Here is a 17,353-nt window from a genome sequence, read left to right on the forward strand (position 1 = left end):
AGCGTGCACGGGGAAGGGGGCACCCACAGAGGGGGCTCCGGCACCCCCCGCCGCCTCCCGCAGCGTCCCGGCCCCTTCCCACATCCAGCCGGCCGGCAGCCCGGCATCTCCCCGGCCTTTCGGCACTGTCCGGCCGCAGATATTGTTAATACAACCTAGGGACAAGCCAAGAATAAAACCCAAGCCGGTTCCAGCAGCCATTTTGAATTAACTTTCCTTGTCTTTTGGAAAAGAAAAAAAAAAAAAAAAAAGAAGAAGAAGAAAAAAAAGAAAGGAAAAAAAAGAGAAAATTGAAATCCCTGGGCATACACTTCTGCCTCTCATGCTTTTAATTCCCGCTTTCTGCTGGAGGACTTGCTGCGAGCGAAAGGGGAAATAAACAAACCCAAACCAACAGAAAAGCATAAAAAGAAAGAATCCCCATCCAAATGAAAAAAAAAAAAAAAAAACAAACAAAAAAACACAAAGATAGGAGAAAAAGCCCTTAAACCCACCCAACAGAGCTCCGACCCACTGGCCAAGCCGGGCTGGCTCCCTACGGCCTGCCCGGCCCTCCGCCCCCCGGGGCTCCGCAGCCGCCGGCCCGCGGGGGAAACCAGGTGCTCCTGGGCAATCCCAGCCTGGAAAGCCTCCCCGAGAGAAAGGCAGCGTGTGCATCTGCTTCCCTCGCCTGTTTAATAATTTAAATAAATAAATAAGCGTGGGCGCACACACACGTATATATATGTATATTTATAACAGGGAGTTAATTTTTTTTTTTTCTCCTCCCAGGGCTGCACACTTCTTTTCCTTTCCTTCTGGGTACGGTACAGCACCGACTTTTAACCAGCCCTTCAGATTTCTGATAAACCAATGAAGAAACCGAACTCTATGAATTTTATTTTCCTCCCCCTTCTCCTCACTGTCCTGAGAGTGATTTTTAAAGGCTCTTAAACTTCCCTTCAAACTCCAGCTGGGCAGATACATTTTAAAAGCATCTGTACCCAGTGTAATAACCGCGTCAGCTCCCATCGCAACGGCCTAGAAACTGCTTTACAAGTTGCCACATTGAGAAACATTCAACGCTGTCGGATAAATGATTTGGGGGGAAAAAAAAAGAAAATTAAAAGAAATTCTAAAAATAAAAAGAGTTGAGAGAAGCAGATCTTGAGTCCTCTGAGCGCAAGGAAAGACGAATAAGGTGGAAAGTTGGGCGAAGCTCTCCAAACTCTCCCTGCTCCAAAACTCCGTGCACAGATTTACCACCCGGCGCAGGTTGTGCCCTGGGAATATTATTTTCCTCCTCCTCCTCCCGCGGTGATGCCTGCCTCCCCTCCAGCAAGCTCCTTTTTCCCCGAGCCCACGCGACTCCCCGTGCCGGGGGGGACCCCAACCCTCTCGCCCACCCCCCCGCCTCCCAAACCAGCAACGACACAAAAACGAAGAACGCGGCCCTTTTCCGCGCCGCGCTCCCCATCCCGCCCTTGCCCTCCCCGCGCTGCCCCCCGCTCCATCCCGCGCAGCTTGCGCGGAGCCCTGCGCGGCACCCACCCGTAGATGGCATCTTTATCTCTCTTGAGGGCGTCGTTGACGGAGGCGCCCATGGCGGGGGGCATGGCGTTGGCGTGGGCGGCGTGCGGGTACTGGTGCGAGTGCAGCGGCGGCCCGTGGTTCAGGTGGTGGACGGGCTGCATGGGGCGGGCGCCGTGGGGGTCCCCGTACATGGTGGTGGGGATGCCCACCCCCTCCATGCCGCCGTAGTGGGGCAGCTCGTCGTACTGCGGGGCAGAGAGAGCAGAGGGGCGTCAGGGGGAGGCGGGGGCAGCGCCCCCCGGCAGCAGCTCCGCTCCCCCGTCCCCCCAGCGGGGATGAGCCGCGATCCCCCCCGAGCGCGCCCGGGCTCCGCCGCGCCGGCCCTGGGGAGGGAAAGCCGCCCCGGGTCGGGAGCAGAGGGGCTGGGCTGCTCCGGCCCGAAGCCCTCCGAGTCTGGGGCGGAGGAGAAATAACAACAACAACAGCAGCAATAATAATAATAATAATAATAGTAATAATAATAATGAAAAAACTCCACCCCAATCCCCATCCCCAAAGTTCCCAGCCCCCCCCCCCCCCCCCCCGCGCCCCCCCACCCACGCCGTGAATGGAAGCGGTTCCCGGAATCCAAATTTCCCTCCGCTAAACTTTTTCCCGCTGATAAGAAGTCAGGTACTTCACCCAGCGAGGATGCAAAAACTTCAGCAGCGGTAAACAAAACAAAACAAGACCAAACCAAAAACGAGAAGGAGCGATTTGCGGATTTCCAGCAATTCCACGCGAACACAACTTTTAAAGCCGAAAAGCTGGAAACGTTCGCCCGGGCTCTCGGGATTTTGGGAATGCCTTTTTTTTTTTTTTTTTTTTTCCTAAGGGTTTTCTTTGTTAAAGATTAAGGACCGAAAGCTACCGCGGTTCCCAGGCAGCGGGGGAAACGGCCACTTTTCATCTATTAAAAGCGAAGGTGTGAATAAACACTTTTAAAGATCCCTGACACTTGCTTGGACCGAAAGAGTAAAAGGCAAGTTGTCAGCAGAGGAACTTTCTTTCCCAACCAGCTCTCGGACGGCGGCAGGCAAATTAGGCAAGAAAACGTCTTTCCAGGGCTTTTCCCCTTCCCCAAATCCCTGTTCACCCGACTACAGCTGATTTATTTTTTTTTTCTCAAAACTCCAGTTTAGGAGGTAGTTAGAAGAAAAAAAAAGAAAAAAGAAAAAAAGGGGGATCGCACCCAAAATAGAAACAACAATACACATTGCAGTGAATGCTGGTAACCTCCAATTCAAATTAAAGTCACTTTCTTTCTAAAAGAGTGGGGGGAGTTTGCCCACTGCACTGCGCCTTTTGGGGCAGAATATATTAAAAAAGAAAAAAAAAAAAAAAGGAGTGAGTAAAAAAACAGGTAAAAGAAGAAAAAAAAAAGTTGTGCTTACTCCCAGCCAGAACTTATCTTCTGAAAGTGAAGCGGTATATCATCACTAACACAGCAAAATGCTCAGAGACATGCACACATTCAAATATTTCAAGCACTGGTGATTTTTAAAAAGACATTGGTAGGACTAGAGCTACAAAACCAACAAATACAGAGGCTCGGACATATTCACTTACATGCCTGCATGTCATTAATGTATAGAAAGCTCGCCTCTTCCCTGAGAGCTCCGGGATGAGGAGTAAAAGAATCAAGAAAATAGCAATATACACAGGTTTTAAGCCTACAAGTACAACTGATAAATCCTCCCGCTGCAGGACACCGCTTTGTGCCCCTACTCCAAAAAGGAGGAAAAAAAAAAGAAAAAGGAAAAAAAAAAAAAAAAGGAACTTTTTTCGCAGCGTCTCTGTCAGCCACGTTTCAATATTATTTAACATTTGAAATCCATTTTTTTTAAATCATACGTACCCTTTGCGCCATCGGCCTGCTTGCTCCCTTCCTACTTCAACTTCTAATATATCCTCTTTAAGGCCAGTGTGAAAAGAAAGAAACACGAAGTTCCCCCCCCCTCACCCCCAAAAAAAGGCAAAAATCCCTTAGCGTCTCCAGCAATGGAAGCAATCGAGTAAAATCTTCGGCTTGCTGGATCTCAGCGAAGCGATACGGTAACTCAGCATTAAAAAAGGAGAAAAAAAAATTAGAAGAAAAAAAAACCAACTCTCCCTCCTTCCTTCCTTCTTTTTTCTTTCTTTCTTCCCTCTCTCCCTGTCTCTCTCTCTTACTCTCCCCCTCTCGTTTCCAAGACAGCAGCGGGGCGAAAGCAAATATCCTTTCCCCAAATCAGTTTTTTTTTCTTTTTTTTTTTTTTTTTTTTTTTTTTTTTTTTAAAGTGCCCCTCAAACCCAACTACCAAGTCTCATGGCTTTTTGCCACTCCGGCTGTCAATCACAGGCGAGGTTGTCAAGGTGGTGAATGACTGATGATGATCCGCTGCGTGTGCTCCCACCGCGCAGGACACCGCGAATGTTAATTTTCGAGTGCGCTCACCCAAAAAAAAAAAAAAAAAAAAAAAAGGAAAAAAAAAAAAAAAGAATAAAAATTTAGAAAAAAAGAAAAAATTTAAATCGAGGGAGGAGGAGAAGGAGGGGGAAAAATTAAAAATTAAAAAGGCTCTCTAACGCGCCGGCTCTCCTTTTATTATGGTTATTATGATGATGATGATGATGATGGGGGGCTTTTTTTTTTCGCTCCTCCTCGGATCGCTCCTTAATTCCTCGCCGGCGCCGGCTCGCTCTGCCCCTGCGCGGCCGCCGGGCGAGGCTGGCGGAGGCGGGCCGGGCGCGGGTGCCGTGCGGGGCGGGCGCGGGAGGAAGGGCAGCGGGGCGGGATGGCGGGGGGGCGAGGCGGGGGGAGGCGCTGCTGCCGCCGCCGCCGCCGCCGCCGCCGCGGTCCGAGCGCTGCCGTCCGTCCGTCCGCCGCCGCCGCCGCCGCCGCTCCGCCCGAGCGCAGCGCAGCGCCGGGCTGGAGCAGACTGCGGGAACCCGGAAGTAGTGGTGGCCATAACAGGTCGCGTCTTACACAATGCGCTGGGCGGCAGCAACTCCGCCACCGGCGCAGGGGGGCGCGCCGCCCGCCCCGCGCCCGCGCAGCGCCGCGGCTTGGACACACCGCCCCCTCCCGGCCCTGCCCTCCGCGGGGCCCCGCGGGCCCGCGGACGCCGCGTCCGCCCCCCCTCGGCGGCCGCGGGGGCGCTCCCGCCGCCTTTGTCTGGCGGCGCCGCCGCCCCGCGCAGCGCCCGCGCAGCGCCCCCGGGGTCGCGCCGCCGCCCGCCCCTCGCCTCGCCGCCCGCCTCGCCGGGCGCGCTCCCCCCCCCCCCCCCGCCCCGGCGGCTCCCCCCGCGGCCGCCGGCCGAGTGAGCTCACCCGGCCCCCGGCCGCCGCCGCCGCGCCGCCGCCGACCAATCAGCGCCGCGCCGCCCCGCGCCGCGCCCCCATTGGTCCGGGCGGGAAGCGGGGCTCGGACCGGCGCGCCGCGGGGGGGGCGCCCCCCAGCCCCGTCCCCGTCCCCGGCCATCCCTGCGCCCGTCCCCATCCTTATTCCCGTCCCCATCCTTATTCCCATCCCTATCCCCGTCCCCTCCGCCGAGCTCCGCCGGCGCGCTGTCCTGCGCGGGGCGATCCCCCCCCCCGCCGGTGCCTCCATCCGGGGGTCCGCTCCCTTGCGTTCAAAAGCACAGCCATCCCTCCCCGCATCCCCGCCGGTCCCTGCCGGCCCGGGAGAGGAGAAGTCGCCGTGCCCCTTCCTCCCCTACCTGCGGGCCGGGCTGCGCCGAGCCCCGAGCGGGGACAGCTGCCCCGACACTATCGCATCTTCCGCCCGGGCAGCGGGGCGGGAGAAGGAGAGCCCCCGGTACAGCGGTCCCGACTGAGCTGCTGGGGAGAACGGGGGAGTGACGGGGGGGTTCCTCTGGTAAATCCCCTGGGGCACAGCGGACGCTGCTCCGCTGCTGCCGGACCCCCGGGGGCGGCGGGCAGCGGCTCGGCCCCCGCCGCCACGTCTCAAACTTCGGGGAAACCCGTTTCGATCCCCCCCCCCTCCCGCCCCCTTTCCGCTAGGACCGGCTTTTTATCCCGGCGAGAGAAATCCAGACCTCTCAGGTAAGAGCCGTTTTCATGCACTGACCCCCACCCACCCAGCCGAGCCACGCGCGTGGGGCTCATTTCCCTGGCGATTCCCCCGAGGAAAGGCGCTCGGTAACGATTCCCCACCGCAGCGGTCCCTTGCAGGGGGTGGCTGTGACCCAGCTCCCGGGGACGCGTTTCCTCCTCTTCCCATCCTCTTTTCCTCCCCCCGACTCCCACCATGAAAAAAAAAAAGAAAAAGAAAAAAAAAAAAAACAACACCCCCCAAAAGACCCTTTTTCAGCGTCTCCACTAGGCCTTTATGAGCTTAATTCAGCGCAACTCAGCCCGAAACACTTTTACAATGTAATTACAGCCCTACAAATTGTTTGCCCAAACCTCATCCTGGATAAGGATTTTACAATTAGCAAACAGTTATTACTCTTAGGGCTCGCTGTGAGGAACTGCTCAGCTCGCCTCTCCGCCTGTGAGAGGCCGGCCAGAAAAAAATAAGGAAAACTGAAAAAAAAAAAAAAAAAAAAAAAAAAAAAAAAAAAAGCGAGGGTTAATCCAGACAGCAATTAATCATCTATTAAACGGGAAAAAGTAAACGGCCAACTCCGCGCTATCCCGGTAAACTCCTGCCGCAGCGGATGCGCTGCGCTGCAGCGGGACCCGCGCAGCGTCTCACCCAGCCGCCTTTTTAGGAAAGCAACTCTGTTTGGGTCTTTTTGTTGGTTTGTTGTTGTTTGGTTTTTTGTTTTTTTTTTTTTTTTCTTTCCTCCAAAAACTTGCTGGTTTGCGGGAATCTATTTAGGCTTGTCCATCGCCTGGTGGAAAGGGTGAGGGGCGGGGGGTATTACGGATAAGGGAAAAACAATAAGGAAAGAGCGAGGGGGTCTGGTGGGTGCGGCGGGCCGGGCAGCGGCCTCGCTGCGGAGCGCGGAGCGCTGCGCGCTCCTACGCGCTGCTGCGCGGCCCCCCCAGACCGCGGCTGGGCCTTTGGCGAAGGGATCCACCGAGCTGAGGCAAAAAAAGGCGTCTGGGGAGCAAGGAAGCCTCCTCCACAAGGTGGAATCTGGGTCCATTTGCTTATCGGATAATAAATGAGGCTTTTAATCAGGCTGAATTTCCCAGCTAAAGGAAAGAATTAGTCATACCTAGGAACAATCAAATGGTTTCTAGCTGGCTTCCCTGCCGCCTTCCTCACAGGGATTTGGGGGGGGGGGTGGCGGCGGGGGGACGGGGGGAGAATTAGCATCCAAGTGTGCTCTTTCACCATTAATACTGAAATTTGAAAACTGAAATAGGAACAAGCAGAAGAGCGAAACAAGCAAGAAACCGCAGAAGAAAGCATTGGAAAGGCGGCCGGGAGATAATCCAGGAATGCTTCAGATAAGGAAGGGGGGGGGCTATACGTGCGGAGATACCCGAAAAGTCAGAGCCTGATGGAAGGGCTGGAAGAGGGACGGGGGGTGGGGGGGAAACCCGCACTTGTTTAGAGCCTATTAAAGGTCACACCGGGCTGGGGGGTGGGGTGCGGGTGACGATAAAAGGAGTTTAAGAACGAGGGGGTTTAAGCGCGCAGATGAAGCGCAGCGCCAGGATTTGGGGGTTTGTTTACCGGCTCCCGATGCAGAAAACAAAAGAGCAGCGGGTCCGTCCGGAGAGTCAGCCCGAGGTCAGCCGGGGCTGCCCTGCGCCCACCGCCGGCACAGCTCGGGCCCTGGGTGCCGCGGCCGCCCGGCGCCCCGGGAGTCCGCGGGGCCGGGGAACGGGAGCTGCCCGCTCCCCCGCGGCCGGGCCTGACGCTTGCAGAAGTTATGGAGGGGTTTGATTAATTAAATGGAGGCCTTCATAAAATATTTCCTAATAAAATTTACGGTTGTCTTAAAAGTTTCCAACAGCGCTATCTTTTTTTTTTTTTTTTTTTTTTTTTTTTTCCCTTAAATAAAATTAACTGGGAAATGAGTTGCTGGCCGGGATTTTCGAGACTTCAACGGTGACAGCAGTGCCGGCGGCGGGAGTGAAGGCACCCGCACACAAAAGGAGTCTTTCAGGGACAAAAGTTGCGACGGCTGCCAGGTTTTCCCCGCGGTAGCACCTCGGGGCAGCCCGGGCAAGGCAGCGCAGAGCCGACCTGAGCCTTGCCCTTCCTATTTCACATTACAAATAGAACATTTCAGCCTAAAATCCGTAGACTAACCCCTGAGTGGGTAACACCATCGTGTTGGGGTTATTGAGGGTTTTTTTCTTACACGATTTGGGTTCTACAAGTTCATTTGGGCTAATTTGGAAATGCTGCCCCGCGCCGGGGTTCGCAACGATCCCTGCCTTTAGCCCATTCGCCCCCCGGCACTCCTGTACTCCCTGCCTATGCCAAACCCTCTTTCTTTCCTGTCGATATTCCTATACTTCTCGTTGAATTAAATAATAATAACAATAAAAGAAATTGCTGGATAAAACTGTGGCTGCTTAATTAATTAAAAAAAAAAAAAAGAAAAGAAAAGAAAAGAAAGAAAAAAAGAAGAAAAAAAAAGAAAAGCCGCTGGGCTGCTCTGCATCCCAAGGATTGAGCTGTTGTGCCGTCTACTGGGAAACGGGAAAACTACAGCCAGAAACGCTTCCAAATTTTCTGCGAGAGAAAAGTCCAGTTTTCGGCAATTTGGAGGGGTCGGAGACGCCCAAGTCCTCAGTAGAAGAATAGCGACCCGAGACAGAAAAGTCGTAGAGACACTTATTTTTCCTTAGGCTCCACTTGTATAATTGCATAAAAACCCCACTCTTAAGTGTTTAGGATTTTACTGACTGCAGACCGTGGAGCAATGATATGGTAAAGATGGTTTGAGTTTACCCGTGAGAGGCAGTTGGACATTAGCTAAAATATGTAGGAAAAAGGAATTTTTTTAAAATTTATTTATTTATTTTAAAGAAGGGGAAAATACTTGCGAATGGTTTAAAAACTTCTCCCCCAGCAACCAGCCGGCTGCAGCCTGCGAACAGAGGGAGATCCCAATTCGGGCAGCTCCCACCCGATGATGCTCGCGGAGGGCAGCGAAGGCGATCACTTTGATGCCAGTCCTTGGTGGAGCAGCGGGAGGGCAGTTTACGCCGGCCCAGCGTTAGTCTCGGTTTAGAGGAAGCAATGACGTTACTGCTCTAAGTTCCCGAACCTTTGCCCGTGCCCGAGCCGCGGGTGCTCCCAGGCAGATGCAGCCTAGCTGGGTAATTCCCCTCTCCCCTCTCCCTGCCCACTCGCTTCTCCCCTCCCGTGGCGCCTGGAATGCTCTCCTCAAAAATACAAAGCGCGAGAAGAGATTAAAAAAAGAGGGGGAAAAAGCTTGCTTTTTTTTTTTTTTTTTTTTTTTGTTAAAAAAAAACCCCAAACCCCAAACTTCTAACATGAACACTTGACTTTTACGAGGCGAGAGCCACAGAAGGGCTGTGAAATGCAAAGTCTTTGTCGTATTTAGACAGTGTCAGCAGCCGACTGGACACGCAGATAAAAATCTAGTGGTCTGTGTGAACTCCAAGGAATGTTTTAAAGCAAAGATGTCTAAGCGCCTATTCTCAGTCCACACATATGCCCGCACGTAGCCTACAAAGACAGAGACAACCCACGTAGCCGAACAATAGTGGGGATTTCTTTTAATAGGTTAAATGAAGGTATAAGCAAATCCTCCTGCCACTTGTGGCACACCAGCTCCGACTGCTCTTTGCCTTCAGAGCCACTTGCCAGAGTTCAACAGAGGGTGACATTAGCCTAAAATATTCGATACTTTTTCTTTTATTCTGGAGACTTCCCACTTCTTCTGGGCTAAATTCAGCTTCCAGTTCATCTCTGCGGGTAAATTGTTGTCTTTGAAGGAAACAACAATCTGCCTGATCTTTTTGGTTTTATTTTATTTTAATCAAGAATGCATTACGGATATTTTCCTCAGTGTACATACAGCAGAAATTAAGTGATTGCGTGTCCCTGGTGTAAGAAGTCGAAGGACATCTTCTAAAAAGTTGAACGAAGTATTTTACCCTTTCAAATGAGACTGAAAAAACTTGCAACATTGTACAAGAAGCAAATTAGCGAGTAACAAAATAAAACCTCAATTTGAAGCGACATAGAATTGAATATTTGCGTCTGACAGTACCTCGGCTGAACTAGAGCAAAGCGGAGTTTTGTCAGAGCTTTTCGATTTGATGTTTCCCTCCAAACTAATTTTCACTATTGCTCCATTCCTATTACCTAAGTCCATCTGCAGCTCGGCTAATGAGCCCATTTACTGCGTTAGTTCGGCGTGCCTCTGATGCCGATCGCAGAGGATGGGCACTCATCAGAGCGGGGATCTGGGGCTATTCAGCCCGGTGGGATGGCAGGGAACCCGGGGCTCTCCGCAGGCTCGGAACTCTCGGAGGGGGCTTCCCGCAAACGATACCATCTAGGAAAAAATCGGATGCAAATCAAGTACGCTTTATAAATTAGAAAAACAAAGGAAAATAAGAAGCAAAGCCCGGGAGCGCGGCGCGGGACGGGGCTCGGGGCGTTCCCGGGATCCCCAGCCCCAGCAGCCCGACGGCTCCGGGCACCGACCTGTGCCTGGGCTGCGAGGGGCTGGGGAGGCAGGGGAGCGTGGCAGGGTCCCTGCAACCCCGTCCCGAGAGTTCCCAGCTGCCCGCGGCTCCCCCAGGACAGCTCCGACCGCTGCTATCTGCATCAGGGGGTGTATTATCGCAGGCTTTTGCATAATTGCATATTGACTTTACTAAATGGATCTGCGGAGCTATTTAAACATCCCTCTCTTCCACCCGCAAACAATTCTCTCGGCAAGAAAGAAAAAAAATGCGGGAGTAGGGGGAGCTGCAAAAGAGCTTCCAATTGCTCTTGCTCATTCATTTTGTAGTGTTTCTTTGGGTACAAGTGGCTCAACTCTAAGGAGTTTGGATCCAATTTGGTGCACAAGAGTGCAGGGAAGCAAAGAGGATCTGCACAGCGTGGGTGACAGCAGGATGGGTAGCTGTCATTCGCTTTGGGGTCTGAGAGGTGGGTACGTGGATAGATGTGTCTCTTTGAACTCCCATGGACAATTTCTGGCCAGCTATGATGGCTGTGAGGAAAGCCTCTATGGGTATGTGTGTGTGCATGCACAACGAAGGACTGCTCTAAGGACAACTTAGGAAAAGCCCTCCTTGTTAGCCATTTTTAAAACCTCTCTTAGGGCAGGGGAACTCAAACGTGGCACTCCCCTTTCCCTACACCTCCCCACTCACAGCACTGCCTCACAAGCCATATCAGCCCCAAACCAGAAAGCTGGGCTTTGCCTCCACGAATAGGTGTGCTCATCCCACTGTCACCCCTCTCCATCCTGCAGACGCAGCTGCCCTCGCCCTTGAGCCTTGTAGGGGAAGGCGGCCTCCTCCCTCACCGAGGCTGGGTCCCCAAGGCAGCAGCTGTGAGAAGCAGGCAGGGAAGGGGGGAAAAAGTGAAGGAGAGAAGGAGGGGAATCGGGGAGGGAGGCAGTGAAAGCTGCACTTTCCTCCAAGCACAGCAAGCATCCCCTCGGAGGGGCCCCAGACCCAGGAGCTGCCTCCCGAGCCCTGGGCCTCCCACAAGGCAGCAGCAGCATCTCCTCCTCCACAGCCCTGCAGCCACGGTGGCGGCAGCCTCTCATCCTGGCTTGGCCCCTGAATTCTCCAGGCTGGCCTTGCAGGTCTGCAGTGAGGGGACAGAGATGCACAGGGACTGGGCCAGGCCCAGGCACTGGTTTCAGACGAGAAACTCCAATGGTCTGGGGATTCTGAGCATCCTTCATAATGACATGATGGTAACAGTCACTTTCTGTGGCTTGGTTAAAGGGTTCATATGAAAGGTCTGCTGGGATCTGCAGCTCTCAAGAGGAAAGTGCCGTCAGAATAATCCACCAAGATTTATTAAGAGAATGTTTGCTTCCAGCTTACCACGCTAGGGCACTGTTTTTACCTTGAGGATGGTTGAAAAGCTGTAATTACATTTTGAAAAAATGCTTTCCTGCTCTTATCCCCAGTTTAGTTGTGGGAAGAAGACATGAAATCAGATAGACATCCAGACTTTGGAAAGGAAGTACTTTTTACATGGAACCAAAGAAACACCTCATAGAATCATCAACTCAGCTCTCCTGCAATGCTGTTTCCTTGCATTTATCAGAATTTAGATCAATTGAGTACTTTCTCTTTTAGCTAAAATGGCTTTGAGGAGGACTATCCCGCATTCAACATTTCAGTTCAGATTTCTAAAGATATCCTGTCTCTTCTCTCATCACAACAGTGACCACAGTCCATTGCAAATTTGGCACCTAATTTCTGCAAGAGATATAAACAATCTTCAGTGAATGTGGACATTAAGTCCCACTTTAGGAGTTGCCTATCAGCCAACTCTTATTGCAAGTCAGTGGGATTAAGTTCCTAAGTCACATTTTGAGAAGGGTTGTATCTGAAGGCAGATATGCATCACAGCACATGATCATCACAGACATGACCAAAGCAGCTCTGAATCCCACTGTGGCGGAGCTAATTAAAGCATGTCAGAAGGCTCTACCCACCCAAGCAGTTCCCCGGGGATTTTGGGGACACTGAATTCTTTGCCTCACCCCTCTTCTTGCCTCAAAAAACTACTCTTATGGCTGTGCAGATGCAAACATGATCAGAACAGAGTCAAGTTTATGAGGTGCTATGCAGATGCACTAAACTGTCTATCACTTCGGTTTCCTTCTCCATTTCTAACATCCCTTTCAATTTGATCTTCCTCAAGTGCATCCCCGGAAATGGGACCACTCACCCAAATAATATGTGACAGCTCGTGGTTTAGGGGGTGCCACTGCAGCAGCTGAACATCTTATAAGCATGTGTGCTTGCCAGGAAATCCTCATTCCAAAACATAGCACTTGAAGCACAGAAAGTTTTCAAGGGCCTCAACCAAAAAAAAACCGTGATGGTGCAAGAAGCAAAGGCGAGATGCTTTGCCTCTTGGGCCTCTGCTGGAAGACAAGCTGTTCCCACCCCTCTCTTCATTAACTCATAAACTTTTGTAAACTCAAAAGCTTTGGACCTTACCCAGGTCTCCCCCCTCCCCCGCACAGAATATCTCGCTTTAAATTATTTTTCCAATATCATCCAAGATCATGTTTATCCTTTTATGTTTCCAAATTTAAGTTTATTATAGTTGTCGACATTGCTGATCAGTTGTAACCTTTTCTATTATTTTCCTGTCCTTGCCACTATTTGAAACACTTCTTACTTGGATCCCCTTCAAATTCTATTACTGTACTGCTCACCTCATTTTTGTATGCAAGCCCATTCTGCCTTGCATTTTTTGTCACCAAGCTTGAAGACACAGCTGTTCCCTCTCCTCTGCTGTACAGCACCACCAGATCCACTTTTTCCTCCATTCTTTTCCGTACACAGTTCGCCTCTCTGCTGACGAAGAGACCCTTGCTGGGTTTAGCCAGTGCCAGCCACATTGTCCTTACCATTAGTGTTACATTTCTAGTTATTCTTGCTTCTTCCCAAAGTCTTTGAAGTTGTGTAGAGACAATTTGATTCATTAGTACACTCAGCCTGGCAGTAACTCTAGCTTCTGCTTTAGTTTCTCTATTAGAAGCACATGTTGGGTCTGTAACTTGGGGGAAAGCTCCACCCTCTGACTTCCCCTCACAGTTCAAATCCTCCTCTGCCTCACTGAACTCGAAGGACTGGTGGCTTTCTGCCTGGGGTTTCCATACCTGGGAATGCCACCACCTCCTCCTCCTCCTCCTCCTCCTCCTCCCTACTGGCATGACAAACGTGTGAGCAGTATGCTTTCTGAGTGTCTCCACACTAGAGGCTTTTGCAGCAGTTGCATGTATTTGCAGTTCTCTTCACATTTTTTTCAGAAGAGCTGCAATTATCCTAAATATTTCCTTACTGGCATCATGTAGGCTGAGATCCATTAGCAGCACTTCACTAGACGTCCTTGTGTCACCTTCACTGTCCTTGTTGGGTCGGGAGGTAGGTAACCACCTCATTTCTTCTTCTGGCCTTTGGGATGCAGGGCCAGGAGTCCCCTGAGGGACCACTGAAAGAGTCTCTTACCTTCTTGACTCAGGTGACTCCTCCCAGAGCTATGTGCCACATAGTACTCTCCAAAAGTGGCAGTGTTGGCACCAAGAATATAAAATGTGGCTTGACACACATTCCTTGCTTGGTCTTCTGGTCTGCCCTGCTGCTGTGCTATGTCTCACAGAGGGTTTTCAGCTCCACTGATTGCTTTTTCACTGCCCAATGGGTCTGTGAGTTCTTCCAAACACACGCCAAGACCATCACAAAAAACCACTAGCTCTCAGAGGAACTTTACTTCATAAATGTGTTAAAAACCCCCAGCGTCTCAAGTAAGAGACCTCCTAAGAAACTCCATCAAGGAACCACTTGCTGCTCTGCGCATGTAGTTTATTCCATTCCCTCTTTCCACGTTCCAGTGCTTTTCATAGAGTTCTTCTTACCTGCCTGTCTCTTAATATAGATTTTGTTTAGGATGCCAAGCCAGCCTGCCTCATGTTTTCCCTTGGATTTGTTCCCTGCTTCTAGCCAAGGCTGCCTGTGGATCCTGCTTTGAAGTTCTTCTGTGACACACTTTCTGCCACTGGTGACTCTTCCCTTGGCTGACATCACCTTGGGGGTCCCTCTCCAGCAGGCTGAGAATCACACTGCCTCTTTGATCAAAATTAAATCCATTTACAAGCGCCCAATGAGCTGGCACAAACAGACCCACAGGTTTCTAGACAAAACTAGCTGACATAAAAATATGCCAGTTTTGACTTCAGCTGAATTCTTAACCTAGCTAAGGTGAACCCAGAATTAAAAAAAAAAAAAAAAAATCTATTTACGAGCACTTTCTGTTTGTTTAGCTCAAATTAATCCCTCATCATCAAAACTGATGTTGAGATCAGGTTAAATCAAAGTAAGTGTCCATACAGTAGTTTATCTCTGTATTTTAGAGAGTGAACCTAAAATTACACTTCAAATAATTTTCATGCTTGGAAAAGGCCTTTTCCTAGAGACCAGCTGGGCCCTGATTATGAATGGTGCTCAGCTCCAGCAGGGTTGGGTGCAGAGAGTAGAGGCAGATGGATCTCAATGATGCTGGAAATCAGACTCAGTACCTATGGCAGTTCAGCCTGCACATCCTCCAACCCCCAGCAAAACCCAGCTCTCAATGGCTGTTCCAGGGAGCTGAAGTGGGCAGTCTTTATGTTAGAAAAGTTCATTTTTCTTTGTGATTTTATCTTGAGACTCTGCATGTGTTTGTGAAGTTATTTTCTTGAACCAAAGAAGCACAGCAGTTGTCTGGCGTAAAAATGAGGGGTTTCAGCCCAAAACTTTATCTCCACTTTACTAAGTTTTTCTCTTTCATGTACTTATAACTATTGATGGGTATGTCAAATCATCTTCAAAGGAAGGAAGGAAAGAAGGAGGAGAGTTTTTGCTGCCAGCTGACTTTGTGCAATCCATGTTTTCTTTAAAACTTCAAGTCCTCCCACAAGGAGGACTATTCCAACCTCAGACAAGCTGTGGAAAACAGTTTGAAATAAAATACATTTGAATACATATGTGCTCAGTTCTTCACTTCCCAGCCATTTCCCAAGAGGTCTGCTGTGGTATCCTGAATCCATGTGCATGCCAGATGTGCACTGGCACTGTCCCCATGCCACCGTCCTCCTTCCTATGCAAGGTCATCCATCACACCACCAGCTTCTCACCTGCAGGAGGAGATAACTTGAATTTATTTTGACACTGTCTTTTTTTGATTGCTTTTCTTTGCAGTTGAGCCTGTGATTCAGTTTTGCTGCCATAAAGAGTTAACCCCAGAGGGGAAGCTATGAAACGATCCCTGGAGGTATTTGACTCTATTGACACAGTGGCCAGGTTTTAATATTCAGGTTTTCTTTTTCCCCCGAGACCCAGAGAAATGATGGGTTATGAAATACCACTGGGATCACTGGTAGAACTGTTCTCTTGCCAAAAAGAGGGTGCAAGCTCTCATGGTGAGAAGAAAAGTCTGGAATAAAGAGAATTTGAGCTCCAGCATCATGATGCATCACATAATCAACCTGGTCCCTTCACTTTCTCACCCAGTGGGATCTTATTCCCAGGCTGGTTTTATGTCAGCACAGGGACACAAAGGCAGAATTTATGTCCACTGGTGTGCATTAACTCCTGTCCTAACCAGTACTAATTACCGCTAATTATGTGGGACAGTGTTAATTCTTTTAGCAGCATTATCGCTGGCCTTACACTTCTGAAAGTGCCTTTGGGTGAGGCAGCTCACTTTGAAGAGATATTTATGTGGGGGATAAATATAGAGTAGCTAATACACTGTAAATTTACACCACTGGATAGCAGGCTTTAAAGGAGGTCTTTGGGCACAAAGACAGGCAAACCCTTGAGTAAGAACTACTCCATAGAAAAGGTGGCAGGATCGCCCTGTGTGATCTTGGGAAAGTAATTTTGATCTGGCATTTCTTTTCTGCAAAATTGGAAAAATAATATGTCCCTAACCCTCTCAAGGGTATAATATTTATTTTCTCTGCCTTGCCAATCATTCTCTTTGCTTTTAAAAAATATTCTCCAAACCCTAATTGTTTTTTATGTGTTTGCAGTATAAGCCATAAAAGACATAAACCCATCATATTTTTCTATACTGTATTTTCCCCATTGTGCTGTACTGTTAACACGAGCACTTTGCTGTGCAGAGGCTTGGCTATTTGCTGAAAGGATGACTTAAGATACCTAAAATGCTTCAGCATCTTGGCTGAGTGGCATTGCAGAGCTGGAAGGTATCATTAGGCCAAATGGCTCTTTTCTGCAGGAGTGAGAAGCCCAGATATTTTTTCAGAGGATTAAGGAAAACGAGTTCACATTCCTCTGTGACCTCCATCCTGCAAATATAGGGCAGGAGGCCACAGCTTTGAATCACAAAAGTCCCTTCACTGCCTTCAGCTTGGGTGTTTCTCTCCTGACTGGGATGTCAGCATTCATCTTGGGAAGTCAGGAGGTATCAGATGACCCCAGTCCACCCCAGCATCAGCATCTCTGCAGTTTAACTTCCTATTTCTCCTTCCAGAGTCTGCACAGTCACCACAAATACTCAGCAGCATGGGCCTGGATTATTGTGTTGATGTGGCTGTCTCCTTCAGCAAGGGCACTAAGTCAGGAGGCATTGCTGTCAGACCATTATTGTCCTGTCCCTTTGACCCCAACAAGGGGCTGGTCCCACCAGTCCGTCAGATCCACGGAGAAAGATCCCAAAAATCGCGGCACGCTGCCCTGCCAGGCAGCAGAGCTGCTGCTTCTCCGCGTAACCGGTGTGCACATCAAGCCAGGCCGTCTCTGCCTCTGAGGGTTTCCCATCTCTGGGAGGACCCTTGCCCTCGGGTCCCTCCTGCAGTGTCACTGGCAGTTGGTGACATTTGTTCAGCCTCTCCCATCACGGGCATTTCGTTGCTTTTCCCCATTACTGAGCAGGCGGTGCCTGAGCCTGCTCCTGCAGCGCTGGGGCACTGATGATCTCTGGGGCTGCAGGGATGATCTCCACAGGCATGGCTCCTTAAGACACCCTGGAGAGATGCTTCTCCCCTTCCAGAAGTAGTAGGCTGGGACACCCATTCCACTCACCACACTGGAAATAACTATTCCAGCATTTTTTGCTGCTCATGCAGCAGTGCCCTTGTCAGGCTTGGAGGTCTCTAACATTAGGCAGGGTGCATCTTCCCCAGGCTGCTTTCTCCAG

The 17,353-nt window shown here is 50.5% G+C and overlaps 1 protein-coding gene and 1 long non-coding RNA gene across 9 annotated transcripts in view; one reads left to right on the top strand and one right to left on the bottom strand.

Annotated features, from left to right (window-relative positions):
* The window catches only part of MEIS1 (Meis homeobox 1), a 108,794-nt gene extending 104,137 nt beyond the window's left edge, over nucleotides 1–4,657 (bottom strand). For 2 of the 8 annotated variants that reach the window (XM_068186362.1, XM_068186365.1), the window contains exons 1-2: nucleotides 3,410–4,657; nucleotides 1,531–1,757 (exon numbers count right to left, since the gene is read on the bottom strand). In XM_068186362.1, the coding sequence (XP_068042463.1) occupies nucleotides 1,531–1,757; nucleotides 3,410–3,421 (239 nt within the window). In that variant the 5' untranslated portion in view covers nucleotides 3,422–4,657. Of the gene's footprint in view, nucleotides 1–1,530; nucleotides 1,758–3,120; nucleotides 3,382–3,409 lie in introns of those variants that run through there. The other 6 variants (XM_068186357.1, XM_068186359.1, XM_068186361.1 and 3 more) reach the window with 4 other exon arrangements.
* Nucleotides 4,658–5,472: 815 nt separating this feature from the next.
* LOC137471804 (uncharacterized) lies at nucleotides 5,473–8,045 on the top strand. Its single transcript, XR_010997860.1, has 2 exons — nucleotides 5,473–5,598; nucleotides 6,873–8,045. It is a non-coding gene; the product is annotated as an uncharacterized lncRNA (long non-coding RNA).
* Nucleotides 8,046–17,353: the final 9,308 nt, after the last annotated feature.

Source organism: Anomalospiza imberbis, chromosome 3, assembly GCF_031753505.1.
Source record: "Anomalospiza imberbis isolate Cuckoo-Finch-1a 21T00152 chromosome 3, ASM3175350v1, whole genome shotgun sequence".
Lineage (NCBI taxonomy): Eukaryota > Metazoa > Chordata > Aves > Passeriformes > Viduidae > Anomalospiza > Anomalospiza imberbis.